This window comes from Strongylocentrotus purpuratus, unplaced genomic scaffold (genome assembly GCF_000002235.5).
Source record: "Strongylocentrotus purpuratus isolate Spur 01 unplaced genomic scaffold, Spur_5.0 spur5_scaffold_21, whole genome shotgun sequence".
Lineage (NCBI taxonomy): Eukaryota > Metazoa > Echinodermata > Echinoidea > Camarodonta > Strongylocentrotidae > Strongylocentrotus > Strongylocentrotus purpuratus.
This window is the reverse complement of record NW_022145607.1, coordinates 31,612,186-31,635,539: the sequence shown is the minus strand read 5'-3', so window position 1 is coordinate 31,635,539 and position 23,354 is coordinate 31,612,186. Positions and strand designations below refer to the sequence as shown.

General features: G+C 38.6%; 1 protein-coding gene across 3 annotated transcripts in view; it reads left to right on the top strand.

The window, feature by feature from the left end:
* Nucleotides 1-23,354, top strand: part of LOC583804 (protein still life, isoforms C/SIF type 2) — a 51,380-nt gene that overhangs the window by 11,830 nt on the left and 16,196 nt on the right. For all 3 annotated transcript variants that reach the window (XM_030994517.1, XM_030994516.1, XM_030994515.1), the window contains exons 2-11: nt 8,474-9,748; nt 10,565-10,748; nt 11,328-11,414; nt 12,999-13,145; nt 18,894-18,988; nt 20,271-20,351; nt 21,287-21,544; nt 22,096-22,157; nt 22,406-22,493; nt 23,133-23,294. In XM_030994517.1, coding sequence (XP_030850377.1) covers nt 8,663-9,748; nt 10,565-10,748; nt 11,328-11,414; nt 12,999-13,145; nt 18,894-18,988; nt 20,271-20,351; nt 21,287-21,544; nt 22,096-22,157; nt 22,406-22,493; nt 23,133-23,294 — 2,250 coding nt within the window. In that variant the 5' untranslated portion in view covers nt 8,474-8,662. The remainder of the gene's footprint in view (nt 1-8,473; nt 9,749-10,564; nt 10,749-11,327; nt 11,415-12,998; nt 13,146-18,893; nt 18,989-20,270; nt 20,352-21,286; nt 21,545-22,095; nt 22,158-22,405; nt 22,494-23,132; nt 23,295-23,354) is intronic.

The following is a 23,354-nucleotide window of genomic DNA, read 5'->3' as shown; positions in this document are numbered from 1 at the left end:
GGGGGGAAAAGGGTGGGGGGGGGGGGGGGAAGAGCCATACATAATCCATGGCAAGGCTCTTGCACATTTAACAAAACAAAAAAGGAAGAAAGAAAAGATGGGGGGGGGGGAATGATGAGGAAAAGAGCTATACTTTGAATCAAAGGCAGTCTGAAAATGCTTGCAAAGGAAACAGATCAAGGAATTGGCTTCAATATGCCAAATGCATACTTCCTCTATGCACTAGAGTGAACAAAAGACCGGGGAACTGGGAGGAAATATGATTTTAAGTTACAGGAAATCAGCACTCGGTTGGTCCAGTTTTCTCTCTGGTTGTTCCTTCATTAAAAGGGGATATATGGGATATGGCATAAACACCTGTACAATATGCGTAATTGTCATAGCGTGACTGTTCTCAGAGTTTGAAAGTACTTCATGATGACCACTCTTTTCTGAATATATATGGTCTCAAAGTTTAATTGACCTGCAGGTAGTTTTTCCTTTTGTCATGAGACACTGAACAATTATGAACAAATGAAGATTACACACCTACACAACATATTAACTGGTATTATGGCATGGCTGTTTTTTAAGTACAAGTTATCTCTTTTAAATAAACATCTTTTTCTGTACAGCTGTCTTGCAATCATTTATACCATTATGACTTGTATGGTACTAGAAACGTTTGTCTGTAAATGGTTTAATACATACATGGGCCATATCTCTTGGGCTGATCAGCATATCTATACTAGTAGTCATCATTAATCACATCATACTTAATCTCACCCCAACTAATCTCTTCCCCCTACCTACATGTACCACTAGTTAGGTTTACACGACAGTAATATAGTAATCTTAAAGTTTGGTTCTGTAAAACTTAGAGATTGGATTATGTACTGTTTTTAAGTTTACTTGAATGTATGAACCATGGGTGATATTACAGTTATTACAAGTCGCAACTAATTTCTCACTAGTTTGGTTCTCACTGAAGGCTGTAAACTTAAAGTTTAAGTTGTGTAAAGTTTAAAGATTATCGTGTAGTTATGGACTGTTACAAACTTTTAAGTTTACTTGAGTTTATGAACCTTGAGTGATCTTAAGGTAAGCGCGAGTACTGCAACCTGCAGAATGGGAGGGGGGGGGGGGGGGGGAGGGCGGCTCACTTGAAGTTTTGTGTCGTGTGAACCCAATTAATGTTGATGTAACGCCAGCTTGCATGTACTCAGTAGTTAAATGACTGCCTGTCAGTTTGTAGTTTAAAACGTTGAAGCTTTGTTGCGTTGGTTTCATGTGAACCATGGTCATTGCTATTGGATCGTCGCAGACTCAAAGTACAAAGCTATGATGGTTTTGTGTGAACGTACCTACTGTAATCCTGACGTTATAACTCACCACATCCTTCTGTATCAGTTCAAGCTGCATCTGTGATCTTCTTTTTGTATGTGTTAATTATGTTGTTACTCTGTGCTGCATTTGTGTGAACCCTTTGGCTACTAGCCTGAAACAACTTCACTGCAAAAAAAAAAAAAGATTAAAAAAATGGAGTACGTTGGACAAAACTTGCACAACATGATACCTCAGTCACGCACACTGCCATATACCAATTCCAAACTGATTCCAAACTGACTGGCTATTGGTCGTACATTTAGGGGGTGATTTAATTTTTTGAATGGTCTGTGCTCGGTCCGATGTCGATCTTGTGGGTGTTGCAGGGTGATTATATTTATCTGTATGTGTCTGCATCTTTAGGTATCTTTCTGCCCAATCACAATCAACTTTTGATATGAATTAAAGGTAAAGACCAGTATTGGAAACGCCCCAATTTCAAAAAATGAAATGGAAGCTCTTATTACCAATCATGTGAAAGAATATGTTTTGAATATTACATGATGATAACAATTTTGACGGGAAACCGCCTACTAATTGATATACTTTGGCCTGTTGAGAGATATGAAATGCACGTGTCGCGCACGTGTGTGTAGTCCCATATACATCTTTCTGTGTACAGTGCTTCTAACTTTATGAAGACTTAATTGGCCGATTTTCTTAATATCATTTTGATGATTCCAGAACCTTGCAGTACATCTATGCTAGATGATCAACCTTTTCTGATCGATTTCACAATGTTTCTTTCACAATGCAATCGCATGACCAAAAGTCACCCAAGTTGCTGGGCCTGTAATCTCACAGAAGTCAGTCGAACACATGCATATTTACCCTCGTGGGCAAAATTCTACCCAGCAATTTTGTTGTTTTGTTTTTGGCAGTGTCGGTCTGAAGTCTATGGGAAAATGTGTGATATATCAAAACCAAATGGCACCCAAAGTGTTAAAGGCTCATGTATGTATATTCACAACGTACATTAATTATAGACTGACATGGCATGATCCAGTTAGCCTTCATGTAGCAAAGCGAGGGGAAAAGACTTGGGATCGATTGCCAGGGATGTCTATGTTTAGTATAATGTGTGATATAAAGTAACAAGGAAATAAGAAGTTAAATATAGAAAATAGTGAAGGAAGGATATACATGTACTTGGAAGATCGAGAAAGGGAAATTCTTAGAGAATTTGCAGTAAACATCAAAGCAAAATAGAATAAAACCTATTTGAAATTCCATTAATTTACTTTCTAGATAGTGCTTACAGATTAAAAAGTAAATTGATAATGAGCTGTATATTATATCACTTTGTTTTGTCCCATTAACTAGAAAATTTACAATCAATTTTGTCTAGATTCTCTTTGCTTTATTAATTTTTCCAAATTTGTAGTTGAAATTCTGCTTGTACATTATTAATTATTTGGTCTGTTTGGTGCCACAAGGTCGTTAACTCATGCCTCTGTGACCCCAAGGAGTTGATTTGTGAAAGATTTAAATACATATAAATTCATGAAGTCAAGGAAATTTCATGAAATTCTTATTGCTCTTTAGGTTTAATACGCCTATCGCCATGATACAAACATAATACACCGTAAATCAATCTGCATAATAAATAGCAAGTCACTCGGCTAATCGTTTCCCATTGTACATCACTGTCGGCAGCAGTTGTGCCGGAGTTATTTTGTCATTGTCTGCCTTCATACAGAGAATGAATCACCCCAGAATGACTTGTCATAGTCGCCCCTTCCTATTAGAAAGCTCTCCCTTTTCTTATCCAGTGCTAGATCCGTTCGTTTCCTCTCGCAAGCCACCCCGTCTTAACCTGTCATCAACCTCGCTTTCACCTCGCTTTTGTTGTTGTGTTTTTTGGTTTAACAGAGCCCTTTGTCCAGTGTAATCCACAGTCTATTACTTTATGTACCTTATATTGTCTGTTTAGAGGAATAAGGGCACTAACAGTTTACACAAATGTAACACCCTTCTGGCTCAAAACATCTGTTGATCGAGAGCCAGAAAGGTGTTAGGCTAATTACGACCCTGTCTTTAAATGTATTAGTTATAGTGCCTTTTTACTGTAGCTATCTTTAGACTGTGATTTACTTATTTTGCTGCTTTGTTATGATTTGTTGTTGTGTTTGTTTTGATAAAGATCTTGTTGTGGCCTGTACTAGGGAATATTTTTCTCTCTTTATTTTGCGTTTTGGTCACATCTTTCATTTGACGATGGATCATTTCCTTATACTTGTTAATTTTTTTAAAGGCCAGGTACGGTTACTGTAAATGTCATAGTCATGAGGATATACTGCGGGGTTCCAGTCACTGTTTGGTACCCAAATAGCTGCTTACCTGTAATATACTGTGTATCTATGAAGTATTTAACAAGGATAACTAAATACTAAGGTTAACAGAAGTTCACTTGGATGGCCACAAGTTGTTTCAGTTTCAAATTAATTTCTTCAAACATTAATGGGGGGGGGGTATTATGTGGGAAGGGGCAGATCATTTGTACTTCTTTCTGTCCTTCTTATCACTTTACTATATTTTTTACTCCTTAATTATTTAACCAGTCCCATTCTTTTTGGAGATATCTTTCATTTTACTTATCTATTTTTTATGGAGGAGATTTTAATTTGAACTTCTCTTTCAAATCAAGTTACAATATGCCTTTAAATGCCATGCCATGGTACATGCCATATTATGAAGTCTGTTTGATACTGGCCAGTCAAACCTGCGACTCGGGCTTTAATGAGCTGAGAATAATAAACGGAAGAGACTGTTATTTCACGTTCTCCGGACACCCCACATGTCATGCCTAATTCCTCTGGCAGGACACGCCTATGATTTGTTTTGACCTGCGGTGCTCACTTTGCCGTGGATGAAACAAAGGCCTGGATCTAGGGGACAGATGCAGAGCAAATTATGAAAATTGTGAAATTATTGAGGATAATTATCCAATTTGGCCGCTAGTTCCTGTATTTTGCCCTGCATAATCTTGTAGATTGATACCCTTTGAATGCACGAAGAAAACATGCACATGATTTTTCCTGATGTAACTTTTCTTGATCCTATTGTGTAGGAATATATGTAAAAACATTTGATTATTTTTGTTCTATATTTTTTCAATTAATGAAACTATAACTTTAGGACAGGTTTTAGTTGTATAATTACTTATCAGTCTTCTTCACTTGTCATGAATTCAGTATTAGAAGAAAGTATCTAATTAGGTTGTAAACATCTGTCTAAATTGGAAAAAAACAAATTTTAGATACTTACAAAATGTATCTTTTATCTTTGGGCAGTGATGCAACACTTTATCATTTTTCCAATGCCAAATATTTACAAACTTGAAACAATGATGAAGTACCGGTAAGCTTTAGATATATCATGCATTCCAACTCAAATACTCTTTTCAGTTGTTGGAAACAACAACAAAAGTAGTATCATTTCATAAATGTGTTTGAATACATATTTTTTTCTTGAGTTGATCAGATTTTTGATACACACAGAAGTTTTCACAAGACTGTGTGACCTAGGAAATGCACTTCCAGCAGGAACTCTGAAGGATGTTCTTGGTTTTTGTAGTATTTCTTGCACACATGGTGTAATATTGTGCTTCACTGATGATCATTCTCGTTCTTCTTAGAAATTAGTTTTGATCAATGAACTGTGGAACCTGTTCAGCAGAAATATACCTGTTTTAATGGAGTGAAACAGATGGTGAATTTTAACGAGCAATGATGATATCAAGAAAGGATAAGCAGTCATTGCACATTTATTAAAGTAACAATATAAATAAGAGAGAGAGAGAGAGAGAGAGAGAGAGAGAGAGAGAGAGTGATAATTAAAGACATGCAGTAAAGGAAGTAAGAATACGATTATACAGCAAAGGAGAGAGAGAGAGAGAGAGAGAGAGAGAGAGAGAGAGAGAGAGAGAGAAAAAAGGGGGGGGGGGGTGAGAGGGAAAAAAGAGAAATGCAAAATGCTCTAGTTAATAATCTGTGACACTAAAGATTGTATTTCCTTGTTTAGTAGAATTCTATCCAGTGATTGGAAATTGATGTGATACAAAGATGCTGATTGCTGCATGTGGGAGATTGATGTAGAAAGAGAGATTTAGCAAAAGAGAGAGAGATGGAGGGGAAAAGGTTATAGACATAGATGGAGAGAAAAAGATGGAGGGCGAAAGAGAAAGGGAGAAAGGATAGAAAGGGTGAGAAAATGTGCAAGAAAGAGGGGGAGAGGGAGAGAGAGAGAGAGAGGGGGAGGGGGATTTAGCAAGACGGATATATGGAGGGGAGAGGTTATGGATAAAGAGGGGAACGGGAGATAGGGAGCAAAGAAAGGAAGACTATACAATAAAGATGGATGAGAGAGAGAGAGGGATAGGAGGAAGGTGGTGCAAATAGGGAGAGAAAGAGAAAGAGATGGATGAAGGAAGAGAAAGGAGAGAAGACCAAAAGATTGAGAGAATGTACAAGAGTTAGATGAAGGAGAAGAGAAGAGAAGAAAAAGGGATATAGAGAGGGGGACAGGGTGAGATGAAATGCAAGGAGAAAGAGAGAGAGAGAGAGAGAGAGAGAGAGAGCTAAAGAGAGATTGGTAAAACACCAGGGCTTCACCACCTTGGGCTACAATCAGTTTTAGAGCTGACAAAATGAAAACAAGATTTGTGCTTGCTACGCCAGCAATTCAGATCTGTTGAAGTGTATCGCAAGGAAATGACAGAGTCTAACCAGGAGTGACAATGATCAAAATGAAATAGTGGAAAGACGGAGCGCACCGATGATGAGTTGAGCATATATTTGATTGAAGAGATGGAGAGTGGGAGGGAGGAGAGAGAGGGGTAGAAATAGAAGGAGGAAAGAAATGTCCTGTGCGGGAGAGACAAGAGTAAGAATGAGAAAACAGAAAAAAGATGAGATTGAAAATAGGGAAGAATTGGAATGGAATGAGAGAGGAAAATAGAGATAAATTTAAGGAGAGAGAGAGAGAGAAAGAGAGGAGTAGGGAGTGGAGGTAGCAATGAGAGAGAGAGAGAGAGGTACAGAAGATGGTGTTAAAATAGGGAAGAGAATATAAATAGTATGATAGAGGGAAGGAAAGAGAGAGAGAGACAGAGAGTGATAAAGAAAAGGAACAGAAGTTTGTGTTGAGAACAGAAACACAACTGGAGAGAGAGAGAGAGAGAGAGAGAAGAGGAACAGAAGATGAAGAAATTGACAAACGTCTTACGCAGGAGGGAAGAGAGTAAGAATGAGATACCATGAAGAGACATGATTGGAAATAAGGAAAAGATTGAGAATGGAATGAGGAAATAGATGACCTAAGGGGGGCCACACTTCGCCCAAGAAAATCAGATTTATATTGCGCTATCCCACGACAGCCCTCCATCACTACACAGCCGACGTGAGCATTTTCTTTAATGCATTTTGGATCTGCTGCGGATTTCATCCCGACTCGGGCCTTCTCATCTGGGAAATGTTTGCTACTTCAAGAATTTGCTTGGATTTTTTTGGAATCACACTCTAGGGGGGGAGATAAAACCATCTTTCTACGGTAGCGATGCAGGGCTAATATGCCTGTAACTTGGCTATCGTCGCATCTCAGGTTGTTTGTTTAAGATTTTGGAATCGATCTAAAGAAGATGGGAAACTCTAAGTCGTCCTATTCGATGACCCTACCGGGTCGGAGTAAGTCAGAATGGAGACGGAAGAAGGTATTCAAACACACGCTCTAATATTTGCGTACATGTATTTAATCATAATTCCTTGAGTAATTTGTCTGGAAGCTTTGTGGGCATTGCTGATTAATAGATAAAAACAAGAGCTTGTCAATTGCAAGATTCTTTGCATTCTTTTTGTGTGACATCATTTGATAAACACACACTTGTAGACATTACTTGTGTTTATTTGTTTATACTGGGGTATTTCCTTGTGTGAGGAATACCAATCAAGTGTGTGTGGAATTCAATCTATCATAACAAATTGTCCAATTCATCTTGAATTGATATGGGCATCTTCAATTCACTGCACTGGAGTAGGTATACTATCATGGGGTATATAATCAGTATACATGCATCGTTTGTCATTTGATTTCTTGAACAGCATTTGTCTGTGGCTGTCTGTATATTTCTGTTGGAGCTGAGAAATGCTGGCATGACCAAGGTCTTTGGATATTTTATCAAGTATTTTGGATAAATTGCTGTTGATAGCCAAAAGGGCATTCTCTCAAAGTCTTTCTCTCAAAAGACGATATTGCTTTTTAATAGAATTGAGTTGCCTATTTGCTTCTTGTGTGCTGACTGTGCTTTTATACCTGTTTGAAGGTAAACTGTACAGTATCAATCAACTTTAATTCTTTGTTGTACAATTGAGTTTTGAGATGATTGTATTTGTAGCATTTTGATAGTTGTTCTAATTTTCTTCACTTTGTATGACTGAGGTCTATTTACTATCCTATATTTTGTTCTTATTATTCCTTTATCCCTCATTGTGGGGAATGCATGCAGTTACATATTTATGTAACTTCAGTCTTCATTAATGTTTTAACAATAAATGAATATTATCTTTTTAAAAATTTCAATATTTCCAATATGCATTTTTTATTAACCGAGTTTCATATGCTTCACTAAAAACCATTGTCCATTGAGAGCCAGATGGGCGTTATAAGTCTATGTTAACATGAGTTTAACGCCCTTCTAGCTATCAGGAAGATATAGCCATATACAGTGAACGTGTATAGTCTAACCTGCTGTAGCAGCACCTTCATAGAAAGACCACCTGTCCATAAAGACCATATTTTACATTTCCCTTGAAAATCAGTTCTTATTGAAATCTGTTCTAAAGGAACCTGTACCTAAAGACCACCTGCCTATAAGGAGCACCTTCCTTGTCTCCATTGAGCGGTCTTTATATACAGGTTTCACTGTACTTCTATAGTTAAACTGTATTTAGGGATTTCCATACTAAAGCAACATTTGATTTGACTACCGGTATTATCAATTTCAATCACCCACTTTGTTGATGAGTTCATGTATATGTATATGTATATTCTTATTTAATATAAACATTCTATATATTGAATTCTATATCTCTTCTCTTCTTTTCACTCTCAGCCAAAGAACGAGGGTACTCTGAAACGCTCAAACTCGGAAGTGGACCTCAACTCTGCAGAGATACCCCAGGACTTATCGCTTGACACCATATGCCTTCCTGATCCCAGGTCTTCTGAAGACAGAGGGAAACACGCTGAAGAGCCCGTCAATGACGAGCTGAGTGCACCCACCAGTGACTTGGAAGACGACATGGAGGGGAAATTTGGTCGCAAGAACAAGGAGGCGGCGTCCGAGAAGCGCCAAGCGGCTCTTCCCATCAGTGGAGGCGTACGGAGACTCCTGCAGTCGCGCAAGAACCAAAGACAAATCAAGTACGCCACGTATTCGCCCAAACGGAGCGGAAGCACACTATCTAGGAACTCTTACTATGACAACGTGGATGATAATGACTATCCACGGCGAAACGGTGAACGCTCGTTACAGGGGAATGATTTGGCGTACTCCCAGGATGGGTACATACAAGACTGTGAAGTCGTGAACAACCAGAACAGGAAAGTAAACTCTTCAGAGATTTGTGTTGAAGGTTTGTCTACACCAGGTAGTATAGATAACACAGTGATTTCAGCCACCACTAATGGTAGCAGGACTTCTTCACCAAGGCGATATGTAGGAACTGGTAGCAATAGCACCAGTCCGAGGAGTGCCTCAACGGTCGATGTCAACACGCACTCACCAAGTCTTCCGCTAGGACCGGGTGTTCTAAAGAGCGCAAAGTTCATCGAGGACAACGCTGCAAACTTTGAGTTGGCCAACACCATCAGGATAGCGGGAAACCACCACGAAACGATGAACGGGAACTTCATCAGTCCCAACAGGTCCAGGACTCTGAAGTACGGCAACAACGCAGGCGGGCATTCGGAAAATGGAACGGGCAACACCCCGAAGACAAAACGCTCACACAGCTTCAACACAAGAACTACAAACTCCCTGTCCAACGATAACAACGTGGACAGACTGGAGAGATATCGCGAGGAAGATAACACACTTGTGCAGGACTACGAAGCACATCTTAGGATCATACAAGACAACTCTGACAGCGGATTCGACGGGACACTACCCGAAGGCGAGTCGTCCACCAACCACTCCATGTCCATCGGGCCGGGAGCGCTGTTGCCCAAGTGGAGGAAGCGGAAGACCTTTGGAAGCGATAGCGGGAGCAGTTCTGGGATGAGGGGGGACACCGGGACGCTAACCTCAAGTGAAGGAAGGCTTTCGCAGCATGATGTGGACTTCATGGACTCCACTGATGGCAAAGATTTCTTCATCAGAGATGAGGTGAGTGTATACATTTCTTTGATCTGCCCCTATTTCAGCTTCTGACTTCTTCAGATTTCTGTCTCTGTTCTTTTTATCTTATCATCCATAAAGATACAACTCACGATTGATATATAGGCCTTTAATTGCTCAAGATTTAAATCGATGTTCTTTCATCTATTAATTTATCAGGATTCAAGTTTCTTTTCTTTTTCTTGTCACTGTTACCGATTGAATTATATCTCTTTTGTGTTTGGACTTCTTAAGATTTTATTGACTATTGTTTTGTCTAGCGACTTCGCAAGATTAAAGCCACTATTCTTTGTAGGTTGTAGGTCATTTTTCTGTTATATAGTTCAACTTTTAATCAATGTTTAAGATTTAAAGATTCAGAAAAGGTGTCCCGGTCGAGTAGATATGTCACTGGACTGTGGATCCCAAGGTCGGTGGTTCAAGTCCCGCCGCAGCACTAATGTCCTTTGGCAAGACATTGATCTACATTTGCCACTCTCCATCCAGGTGTTAAATGGGTACCCGGTAGGATGAGAAAGTTAATGTAGTTGGATTAGCAAGTGGAATGCTCCCCAGAGAGTGGAAAATGTGCATACATTATGTTGCGGGTAAGCCTGAATCCGATGCAGGGTAATAATATGTGCTGCGCCTAGATACAAAGTATTAGGCGCATTATAAATGTTAGCTATTATTATTATTATTATTAAAACCATTTAAGAAAAACAAAATTTCAGTCCTTGAGATGGAGTTCTTCTATGGTTGGCTGCTGAAGCAGGTTTCCCTGCATAGCATTTTTATATCATTTTGTTCTTCTGTCAATCCTAGGATGATCATGTAGGAGAGGAAGAGGAGGAGAGTCAGTCCTTAAACTCTCTGCACAGCCAGACCTCGTGTTACCAGCAGGGTGGGGCTACCAGGAAGGCAGGGTGGCTCAACGTAAAGAGCATGCTGGTCCAGAGGAAGCGCAAGCTGGAGAGGGCCAACAAGAGGTCCTGGAAGGAGTACTGGGGTAAGGATGAACAGATGGCAGTAACTTTTTTTTTCTGAAGAAAATGTTAAAAACGCAGATCAGATCAGATCATCAGAGGGAGATATTTTCAGATTTACTGATATGCCTAATATGATTGCTAAATCCTTCTATTCACAATGAACTATATGTGATTGGGGGAAAATGTTGATATAAATGTTAGTATAAGTTTATTGTATTAATCAGCAATGGATGGATATATTTTTATGAAGGAAAGAAAAAATTTGTATTCTTTTTGTTGAATTTTAGTGAGCATTTTCCCATATTTGAGACAAATGCTGTCAATACTTCAGTTCTTGAAGACTGAATTTCTTAATATATGATCTAACTTTTTAAAGATATTATGAATTTTATTTTGTTTATTGAGAAACATTTTACCAATAGTTGTTTATATTCTTATCCTGCTGGTTTCTTTGTACTAGGATACTCCTACTATTTCAATGTTAAGCTGTTAAACACACTTTAATTCTGGTGTTCCAGTTGCAAGCATTTTCGGTATTCAAAGGGTTAATACTCTTCTGTAAATTGATTTCATTATTTTTTGTTTGGTTTCATTGACAGTTTGTCTGAAGGGCACCATGCTGCTGTTCTACGCTTGCTCTGAGAAGACGGCTCCCGATGAGAACAGCGAGCCTCGACACATACTCGGTAAACAATCACGTTCTCTCGCATGTTGGTTCACAGCAAACAGCACAGATTAACAGGATAACCTGTGCAAATATGCATGGCTGTGACTGGAGATCGAAGACTCACAAGTTATGATCTCCTACTCCTTATAAGCCCTGTCCTCATCAGCTCAAGTTTGCTAAATAACCCTCTATTTTAACTATCCCGATCGTAAATTAAACAGTTAATTTGCATTTTCATCAGCCCGTAATTGCAATAGGTGGGACATAATTTGGTCCAGAAAATATCCCGAGAAATATTGGTCTTCTTTCCAAAATATCCTGCTATTTGGGAAACAGCGTAATAATTTGTGCCCGTCCAAGCTAGTTTGTGATGAGCGTATCGGTCTGGTGAAGACGCAATTTTGAGCTTCGGGATAATATCCTGAGTCTGAAAATAGGGATTATTTGGCTGATGAAGACAGGCCTATATTGTTTGAAATGCCAAATAGCTTTTAATCTATTTCCAATCAACCCATTCTGAGCCATGGGTGGCAAAGCCCTCCTGAAAATATGAGTGTCCACCTGAATCAATGAGTATTGGGTGTTTAGTTGAGACTAAAAACTGCTGTGCTTCCGTCTAATATCAGGAAAATAAATCTAACACCCTAACAAATAAACTAAAATATCCCCTGAAAACTGAAGTAGACTTGTCAACTTACTTTGAACAAAGTTTTCTCTTGACAGCTTAAAAGCATCCCGAGACTTGTCTGACATAGCAACAGCTAATCAAAGTAAAGTGACTCTCATCCACTAACCGGGCCAGTTTTTTTTAATCTGTCATAAATATAAGGTAGCAGACATCCCATAGAAAGGCTTGTTCATTCTATTACACTCCATGGAATGTCCAGATGTTAGATTTGTGACAGTTTTGAGAAATGGCTCCCAGGTCTATTAAGGGAGTAGGGGTGTGATCTAGGTTGATGGAATTCAGGTCGTTCTAAGGTGCTACATCTTAAGCCATGTTTTAAGTTAGGAACTGAACAGGTGCATCGATCGATGAACACGATCCAGACAATCAAAGGACATGTACTTTTCTTTGATAACTTTGACGTGTGTCGTGTTGCATTGTTTATCGGGTAGCTAATTCGCAGCATACCCGTCGCATAAAGCCAGTCGTTGATTTTATCATTAATCCACAGTATTTGCTTTTGGCCATCCGTTTCTTTGAATGTACAGTCTGCGTCTGACAGGTGTCAATCTTAATCAGTGACTCAATTTACTTATCGCTCCTTGTCAGATTGTCTTTTCCTTAGTTGTGACTTGATTTTTGTTATTCTTTCTTATTTGATTGTTATGTGATGAGGAATTGATATTTCCTTTAACTGGAAGTATAGAGAGATTGACTGCTTAATTGCGTATGAATACAAATGCAAATCAGAAAAATAGACCAAATTGGTGTACCCGTAGTGGTGTAGTTACTGACCAGAGAGCAGTAGATCACAAGTTCAAACTTATCTAGTTTTATTAAATTTCCTTCTTTACCTAATTTTTGTTGTAGTGGTTGTATTTATTTCACCTTACATATTCAACTCATTCTGTATCATCTGATTGTTTGCTGTTTCAGTTGTGGAGGACGGTCTTGCACAGGCGGTCCCGGAGCATCCCAAGAGGGACAACATCTTCTGCCTCAGCACGGCGTTTGGTGATGCGTACCTCCTGCAAGCCGACAACCAGATAGAGCTGGAGAATTGGGTGACAGCCATCCATTCAGGTGAGGCAATGAGAACATGTTCACTTGTGACATAGGAAACCACTGCATATGTTATGATAAGACAGAGAGATAGGGACAGAGACAGAAACAGAGACATAGACAGAGAGAGAGAGAGAGAGAGAGAGAGAGAGAGAGAGGGAGAGAGACAGACAGACAGAGACAGTACAGAGACATAGACAGAGAGATCTAGAGACAGAGAGAGAGAGAGAGACAGAGAGGCGGAGACAGTGAGAGAGAGAGATAAAGAGAGAGAGAGAGCAGGGGGAGGGAGGGGGAGGGTAATAGGGTAGGGTTATTTTTAACCTATTTTCATGCTGCCAATTTGAGGATTTTGAAACTCTAATTTCCTTTTCTAAACTTAAAAAATAATCCTATAGTAAAATATAATTTAGGAATAAAAAGAAATATGGGTAACTGTTGCAAAAGGGTGAAAGAAGTAAAGATTTGTAGTAGTAATGATGAAAAGACAGATCATGTTTCCAGGGATTTGCTTGCGCCATTCTTTGCTTGCATGCGTTGTGAATACCTGCTGACTGATGTGCTCTAAATTTGAGAGGATGTGATTAATTTACCTCGTTACAATCCAAATGAATCCAGTCCTTTTCTGTTAACATGCTCCTTGTGGATCTACATGTACATGTAGGGCTGTTCATTCAAGTTACCTGTCTGTGAACATATGTAGACATTGCACACCTTCAATACTGCATAACCCTTGGTCCATTCTTATATGTATTTGAAGTTCAGTAGGATTGTAGAGATCTATACATATTATTTAATTAAATATGAAATAGAAAGACATCTACCTATAGGAGTCACTAGCTACCTTGTTTTGGAGTTTTTTGATAACTACTTAGATAGGAGGAGAAGGCCGGGGAGTAGTAGAAAGACAGAAATGCTCCACCCTTCACCTCTGCCATATTCCTTTCCCTAATTTCTCACCCTCTCCACTTAATTATGTTTCTTCTCTCCCATACGTATCCTCTCTCCTCCCTATCTCCTCTTAATTGCCTCTCTCCTCTCTCTCTTTTCTCTTTTTTTACCCTCTCTCTCGATCAATCTGCCCTAGCTCCCTCTCACTTTCTTTCAGCACTCTTTCTGTCTCTCTCCCCTTCTCCTCTCCCTCCTCTGCTCGTCCTGTTCCCCCCCTCTCTCTCTCTCTCTTTCTCTCTCTCTCTCTCATTCCCTTTTGGTCTGGTCTGTCCCTTCCCCCTTCCCCTCTCTCTCTTTCTCCCCTATCTCTCTTTCAATTCCCCTCCCCTCTAAATGTCTCTCAATCCCTAATAGAGCTCAAAGAAGAGACTGAGCATGTAGCAATTCAAATGCTGTTTGTAATTTTGGAACTGAAGTAAAAAAAATCATGGTTCTGGTATATGATCCTTAGCACATTCTTCCAATTTTACTGATACCTCAGTCACACTGCTAAACCAACTCCAAACCTGACCCTTCCCTAGCCATTTTTTGTAATGTAAGCCTTTAATGTTTTGTCTGCCATCCGTCTGGTGTCGGTCTGGTGTCGGTCTCCTTGGTGTGACTTAGGTATATACATGTATAATCTCTTGTGATTGGACCAGTCACATGTTCTTAATGATGTATCCTTACGCACATGCAATGGACATCAGTGTTTCAAACGTGGCTCGGTCCTACCACCCATGTTACTAATGCAACGTGACAGACCTCAAAGAGACACCTGGCGTGCGTGCGCAGGAATCGGGCTCGTTCGGCGAGAGGAAAATCAATTAGGCGTCTCGTAATGAATGAACTGTTCTCTTGTGAATGCATCACCTATAGAAAAGAGAGAGGATGCAGACGTGCAGCATACCGTGCTGTCTCTAGAGGCGATATGTCAGGGAAAGAGCGGTGCCAGTTAGGCTGGAAGTTGGCATACCGTTTGATGAGAGAGCCAGAAGGGTGTCGACCATATATACTTCATTTGTTTACATTAGAGTCGATGCCTTCTTGATCTCAGCTTACAAAACTTTTGTGCTATATAACTGAAGTGAAAACTTCCCATACCTTCGCTGTAAAATTCTGTCATACCTGTTAATCAGTGGCTGCCTCTATGTAAAGACCACCTGTCTATAATGACCATCTACATTGTGTCCCTCTACGAAGGAAGCTGTTCATTTAACCTGTCTGTAGTGGTCACTTTTATGCTAGCCATGTATAGCCTTAATAGTCGGTTTGACTGTATTAGAAGACCTATCCATAAAATTGAACTCAACAAAAGTGAGCCCCAAAACCTTGAAATATGGAAGAGTGATGAAAATATTATCCTCAGGTGCCGTAGTTACCTTGTACTTGTGATACATTTGCACTAATTTTATCCATTGCAGAAGATTTTGTTTTCATTTAATGTGCAGTTACTCCACTTACATGTATCTTTCAATTAGAAAATGGAGTAGATCGGAAGTGAAATCTTGTGAATAAAGATTATATTTTGATCACAGTTTTTCATGAAATATAAACCCATCTCTTTCATGTTCATATTTCAAATTATATAATGATGATAACTGCATAGTGGGAAAAATAAAGTATAATGGTTGTTGTTAGAATGACACCTACATGCATGTGCACAGGGTGTTCACAAATTGCAAGCTGGTTTTCCTCATATTGCATGCTCAATCCACATTCAGATTAGGCAAGAGAATCTTATCAAAAAAAAGGAGGGGATACGCTTTCACTATGGAAATTAGCTTAATTGGAACGGCTTGCTTTGGTCAAAACAGGGGCACCCTCGGATAACCTGGGGATAAGAATGGATTATATCAAGGGATTATATGAAAGGATTATATTAGGGTTTTCATTTTGTAGATTAATGTTTGCCACTAGCGCGCTCCCCTGGAAGTAACAAATCAGATCATAGACTGTACACCTTGCAGTGCAAGCAACATTTTGAGATAACATATTTGACAGGTTGCAGGGGCACATTCAGAGGGGGCATGGGGTAATTAGGACCCCCTTTTTTGTTTTACTTAAGATAGGTTTTTTTTGGGGGGGGGGGAGTGATGTTTTTTTTTTTAATGTAAACATTTTTTTTTTTGGACCTGCGCACCTAGCCCATTGATTGTTGCAATGATGGCTTTTTGTTCTTGTTTTTTTCTACTTTTTGTTTAAATCGGAAATAGGGAGTATTTTGGGTCATCTTTTTTACTATAAAATTCTGCCTTTATAGGTTGTTCAGAAAAATGCAGATAACTTAGTTACATTACTTATGTCATTTGGTTTTTATTTATCTCTGGTTTAGAAATTGAGCTTCTTGTTACATGTATGTTATCTTTTTCAAAACAAACAATTACTGTTGTTATCATTTTATTCTTTGTTTTTTTATCTAAGAATTTGGAACCAAATTATAACGAAGGTCTGTATCAATTGACATCTCTCATGCTGAGTCACTATTGAAAAGTTTACCGGTTACTTTAAGCTGAACTACATCTTAAATGAGATGAATGACCATAACAACAAAACACATTTAGAAAATTCAGCATTTTCCTGCTCACATTAAACAGTCAAATGCGTTTTTCAACCAATCTGAAGCTCTTACAGCTGCCAATCAAAGAGTCACAATAAGAAACAGGGAAGCTGCAATTTGTCTCAAATTAAGTGTCCTCCTCTGTTATTGATTCGTCTGCGAGTCTAATTTCCTTCTCGGCTACTTACTGAAAGATACTTGGAGTACTAGGGACTGACTTGGTTGTTAAGTAGATCAGAGATTCAGAGATACGTGACTTCTTTCTCCTGGTAGAAGGAGGGCAAATTTAAAATTTGATCATTTGATTTATTATTGTGGCCTTCAGTGGACCACTTTAACTCTATCTAGCCCCTCTGTTTTTCCTTTCTTTTCTTTTCTTTTCTTTTGCTTTCTTTTGTTTTGTTTTGTTTTCTTTTTTTTGTTTTCTTTTCTTTCCTTTTTTTCTTTCTTTTTTTTTCTTTCTTTCTTTTTTCTTTTTTTTTTTTTTCTTTTTTTTTTCTTTATTTTTCTTTCACTTTCTTTCTCTTTCTTTTCATCTCATTCTCTCTTCCTCTCTCTCTCTCTCTCTCTCTCTCTCTTTATCTTTATCCCATTCTCTCTCTCTCTCTCTCTCTCTCTTTCTCTCTCTCTTCAATTCTTTCACTTTTGTAGCTATTGATTTAATTACCAGTCTTTCATACACTGACCGTTTGACCCTTTGGGTGTCAATTGTGAAAGGGACTCCCCTTAGATGCATGTACAATGTAACTGTTAATATACCAGTCACTATCAGACTCCCATTACCCATGGTTTATTGACCAGTATGAACAGGGCACTCCCTTTATAAGGACCTTTCACTGACCAGTCAATATCACACTCCCAAAATGACCCATGGTTTGGTGTCCAGTATGAACAAGGCTCTCCTAGACCCTAAGGGACCATTTACTGACCAGTCACTATCACACTCTTTCGATATCCCCAGGGACACTTTACATCCAAATTAAATTGGATTAACTGTATTTTTAACTCTTGTTATTATTAGTCCCAGTATATTCTAGGTCTTTCGAGACTGTGAATAGTCTTGTGTGTTGAGACTTTTTTGTAATATAAATCTCTGGCAAATGCAAAAGTGTACACTAAATGTTTGACATGTAGATTATGTGCAACTGTACATTGACCGTTTTTTTAAAAATGTTATAGATCAGCAACCCTAAAAGTTTGCTTTGGGATTTTTAATGTTGGTAATCATAAAAACAAACAAAAGAAGAGCTATATGTACACCTCCATTGAAGCCATCTCCAACAATAACATATTAAAGGCCCACTGCACTACTTGTAGCTACTTGCGCCCTCTATATAACAAACAATGCCTAATCGGTGACCATTGGTCCCCCATGATCCTCTTTTTCTTATGTTAACTGAGAGCTGGGTTGATGAGATAACCACCTGTCCAGTGACCTTGCAGGGCGATATAATCCCTCCTGTAAACTATGGCAGATAAGCTTTAAAAGGTTGTATCTAGTGCTAGCAAAATTCTATCAAGCAAAAGTCCCCAAATTTGAATCAAAAGTGTGATTGGTATTGAGACTATACACAGGGCCAATCAAGTCATTGCACACTGAGTCATATGTCATGCGCAATTAGCGAAGCAGTTTCAACGATAAAGCCCGGGTCTTAAGGACCTGAACTATTCCTAGACATCGTTTCCTGCTTGCGTTATGCCGAAGACGGAGAAGTGGGAGGGAATCGCAAAGCGCCCGTACTCCTCGAGCGAGGTCAAAGAGATAGGAGAGGGTCGTTCAGAGAGAATCGTGAAAACTCGCTGTCTGAGACACACTTAGCATTTATCTATTGTTGTCATGGTGATATAGCTAGCACCTTGGTTTTTGAATGACTAAATAAATTTGTATTTCATTGAAAAAGATGGTATCACGTTTAGTCTTGTGGTCATGTAAGATATTTTTTAATGAGGTAAAAATGACAAAGAAAAAAATGCACAGTCAGTGAAATTAGTGAATTAAAATTATTAGCATAAATTTGTAGGATTTATATTCACTAAATTGTCAAATAGAAAAATGGTGAGATTTTATCTTCAAGGGTGATTTCCATTTTTGTTCTATACATGATTCGTCTTCCATGCAGTTATTTTTTTCCTGAAAGATTTGGAATAACTCACCTTCTTCTCACTTCTTAGGATTGTGTATGCTCAAATCAGATAAATATAAAATATTTGAAAGATAATACTCTTTCAGATAATCAACTTTTAACAAAATGTCCTTTAATTTTTCCTCCTGCTTACAGCTTGTTCATCGGCCTTTGCAAGGCAGCATGGGAAGGACGACACCCTCCGACTCCTCAGATCTCAGAACCAGAAGCTCGAAGCTCAAATTGATCAAGTAAGCAATAATCAAAAGAATACAACAAAATATTTTCACTTTCAAATTCTAGAGTAGAAATTAAACAGTATGACCACCCGTTCTGATGTCAACTGTGATTCCATTAGTGGTGAATTTGATATATCTCCCTCATCATTTGCATATTAAAGTGACATTTGTATAGAGCAGAATAGTATATGTACAGTGAAACCTGTCTATAAAGACCACCCAAGGGAGACAAGAAAAGTGGTCTTTGTAGGCAGGTGGTCTTTATGTACAGGTTCCTTTAGTACATGTTTCAATAAGAAATCATTTTCAAGGGAAACAAAAAATGTGGTCTCTTTAGACAGGTGGTCTTTCTATACAGGTGGTTACTAAAGCAGGTTTCACTGTATGCTTCTGAGCACTTCGCATATTGATATCTTATCCACATTCATTGAAAATCAATCAATCCAACATTTACATCAATGACCAAATCTTTTTCGGTTGCTATACCTTGCAAAGTATGCATCAGACATAAACAAAAATATGAATGCTAATGCTGCATGATGCAGAAAGAAGCATATTAGTCTAGATAGATACTGAATAACACAATGTACATGAACTACATAGCAAAATATACTGTGTACTTTGGGACGATAAGAAGCGTGCAGAAAAGGGTTGCATAGAACTACATAACAGGAAGTATTTGAAGAGCTCGGGAGATTTCAGCTAGTCCCTTCATTTTATTCTTTAAACCTTGAGTTTCTTCTTCACATCTTGCTGTGTAAAGCAGTTCATGCTATTGCAACAAGGAAATAACAGCTCAGTGAAAATGTCCCTCTTAGTGCTAATCCTCTGTCTCTCGATCTTTTATAATATTTTTTCCCCCAATGTAATGGCCGGGCTTTTATCGATCGTAAGGAAAAGAATTTAAACCTAAAAATTTTCAATTCAGATGTTGAACTTGTAAATGTCCCCTTTTAAAAATATTGAGATATCTAGTCTTTATTCTTTCTTTATTTCATCATTAGGCATTTGCTGTCAAATAGTCAACAAGTTTATAAGTCAGACCATAGTTTGTTTTTTTAATCCAATAAAATTTCCTTTTTCTTGAAAGCTCAAACATTTCACTCTCGATCAATCTGCCCTCAATCGACCATCAATTCATCTGAATATCCCTCTCCTTGTCCAATCATTTCTCATCCATTTATCATTATATCCTGTCATCCACTCATATTACGTCATATAAGAAGAGTTTTTTGTTTTTGAAATATTGGTATTTGAAAAGGTATTAATCCTTAATTGTTGTTGTTCTCTGCAGGAAAACAAAACCAAGAAGATGGCTGGACTTCAATTGATGACCGTCTCTGATGCCAAAAATAGACTTGCCATAGTTAATCAGGTAATGAATCTCTCTCTTATTCATCCATTATACATTCATGACCATTGAAGTATGATAGAAAAAACAAAACAATACAACACGGCAACGTTTTATTCACAAACTTTATTAGTGGTACAGATTTGCAAAAGTTTCATGCTGCAAAATGATTTATTCACAGTCACAAAAGATTCATGTTTTAAAAGTTGTGGTTTTACAGCATGCATGATTCAATCACTTTGAAATTTCCTTGTAAACGTTTAAAATCATTTTCTACAATCTAATCTCCAGGGGGGTGTTTCACAAAAGTCGAACTTAAGTTGGACTCAATCATTATGGAGAGCCATTTGTAGCCTTAAAATAAAATATATTCAAAAGCAAATATTCAAGCATTTCAGACTTTTCATAAATTCCAAATCAAGAACATGAAATCTCCTTGATAATAGAAAATATGAATGATTTGAATCAACAATTTAAGCCTTTCAAAATAACTTTTACAAAATATTTTAAAAGATGCTTTCCATAATTGTAGAGATAAGTTCAACTTAAAGGGATCCTATAACTTTGTCTCAGATTCTGAAACAAAATCCTGGATTTAGCTCATGCTGCAATGATAATTATAAACGTTTAGGTCAGTTAGGAACCTCATGAGCCGATCGCCTGTCTGATTATTAAGATATTTATGATAGGAAATCAAAATTTCATTTTGCGTTTTCCTAACGGTTTTCCTAACACTATGACAGTCTATTGGGGAAAATGAGTATGGTAAAACCGGTCACATACTCAAAGATTTTTTCTTTTTTGAGGCACTTCGATCTTGATTATTTTGAAGCGCAATTTTTTTAGGGCTTCATTATTACACCATATCACAGACACTGATAACACGTAGGGCCATGCATCTCAGATTTAACATTGTTAAACGATGCCTTTAAGCAATTTTCTACAATCTTATTCTCTAGATCTCTCAATGGGAGCAGAACCTGGAGAAGCTCCACCTGGAGCTGTACCGGCTGCGCTGCTACTCCACCTCCCTCCAGGGCACCGAGCTGCCCAACCCCAAGACCCTCCTAGCCTGCGTGGGCAAGCAGACCAAGGCCCACCTGGGCAGGCTGGGCTTCTTCTCCGTCTCCTCCTTCCACGCCCTGGTCAGCGCCAGGAACCCCGCAGGCATCCAGGGCAGGTTCACCAAGCCAAAGTCCAAGAAGCAGAAATCTTTTGTGAGTCTTACATCTAATAATAATAATATTCAGCGTTTATAAAGCGTTTGATACAGCGACGATGTCTCTAAGCACTTTGCAGATATGTTTTTACCCAGGTCATCAGAATCAGGCTTGCCCGCACACAATGTATGCACATTCTCCCCACCCTGCATGGGGCCCATTCCAGCCAGTCATCATTTTACATTAACGTTCGCATGTAGATTGACGTCTTGCCTAAGGACGTTGGCGCCGAGCGGGGAGGTACCCAAAATTTGCTCTTGGCTTAATGTTATAAAAAGTGACTGAAGTTGATAAATTCTGTTAGTGTAGGATTTTGATAAAACTATCTACATTCATGTAAATTGATTACATTGTAATGAATACGATAGTTAATCAAGTAATGAAGTAAAAATTTGAGATTAGGGAAGTTTCAATAGATATAAAAAGGTCTTCAGATTACTGTTGAAATCTTGTTAGTGTATAGTGATTTGCATAAAGATGTGTTAAAACATTACTATGTATGTGTTTTATTTTCTCTCTTTTAAATTTTTGTCTTCTTATCCTATCAGTTTGGTACACTAAAGAAGCACAAAGACAAATCTTCAAGTCAAAATGGGGATGCATCATCCACGTAAGTACAGCTGTGCTACTTGTACAAGATACCCCTACAACAAACTATTGCATGAGATGGAATGTCTATTTATCAAACAGGTTCTAGAATGTGGGCGATCTAACAGCTCAAATGACACAGTGCATCTATTCTTTCCTACCACGCCTGCCATGCAAAAACGTTCCCATCAAGAAATGATAACCCATGGCCAAAAGGGATAATGCACGGCTGATAATAATGATGTGTTTGTATTTGTCTTGATTTACCAGGTCGACACCTGTCGCAGGTGAGCAAGACGACTTGGAGCCAGACTTTTACGATGAAGAAGAGGCCTTGGAGTTTGAAGAAGCCGGACAGGTAAATTAAAGCTTCTTAACATTATCGTTGGAAAACTTACATGTATATGATGCAGATATTGCTCAAATACTTTGTTAAGATTTCCTCAAAAGACATCAGGACAGTGTTTATGAAATCTGGTGTTGATTTAACAGACAGGGAATGTCAAGGAACTTTTGCTTTTGATGGTTGCGTGAAGCGATGCCCAGGAAGATTTCTCAGGTCTCTGTGGCTTTGTCCATTTATTTGTCTGTGGCTCTACATCCCTGTTCTCTATTGTGTTGTTGTTGCTCTGTCTTTCTGTCTGTCTCTCTCTCTCCCTCTCTCTCTTTGAGCCTCTATTCCTGTCTCTCATCCTCTCCTTTTCTTTGTTTCTCCGTCTCTTTCTGTCTACCTCTCCCTCTCTCCATTTCTTTGTTTCTCTGCCTCGTCCATCTCTGTCTCTCTCTGTTTCTTTGTCTCTCTGATCTCTCTCTTCCTCTCTCTCCTTTTCTTTGTTTCTCTGTCTCTCTCTGTTTCTGTCTATCTCTCCCTCTCTCCTTTTCTTTGTTTCTGTCTCTTTCTGCCCTTCTCTGTAAATTTTTTTTTTTATTGGTTTAATATCTTGCAGTATCTCTTTCATATTACTTATTTTCTCTAATTCTCTCTCTCTCCATCTAGGCGTTTGACGAGGAGACTCTGGTCAGTCACAACGAATCTACCGCATCCGACCAGCTTAATGAGGGCACCCTAGTCAAGGTCCTCCTCCCTGATGACCAGAGCTCCATGGTAACGGTCAGACCGGGAATGACCGTTCAAGATCTCCTCATCAGTAGCTGCACAGTAAGTCATCCTGGGCCTTGTCTTAAAAAGAGTGACGATTGATCCAAATCAGTCACAAGT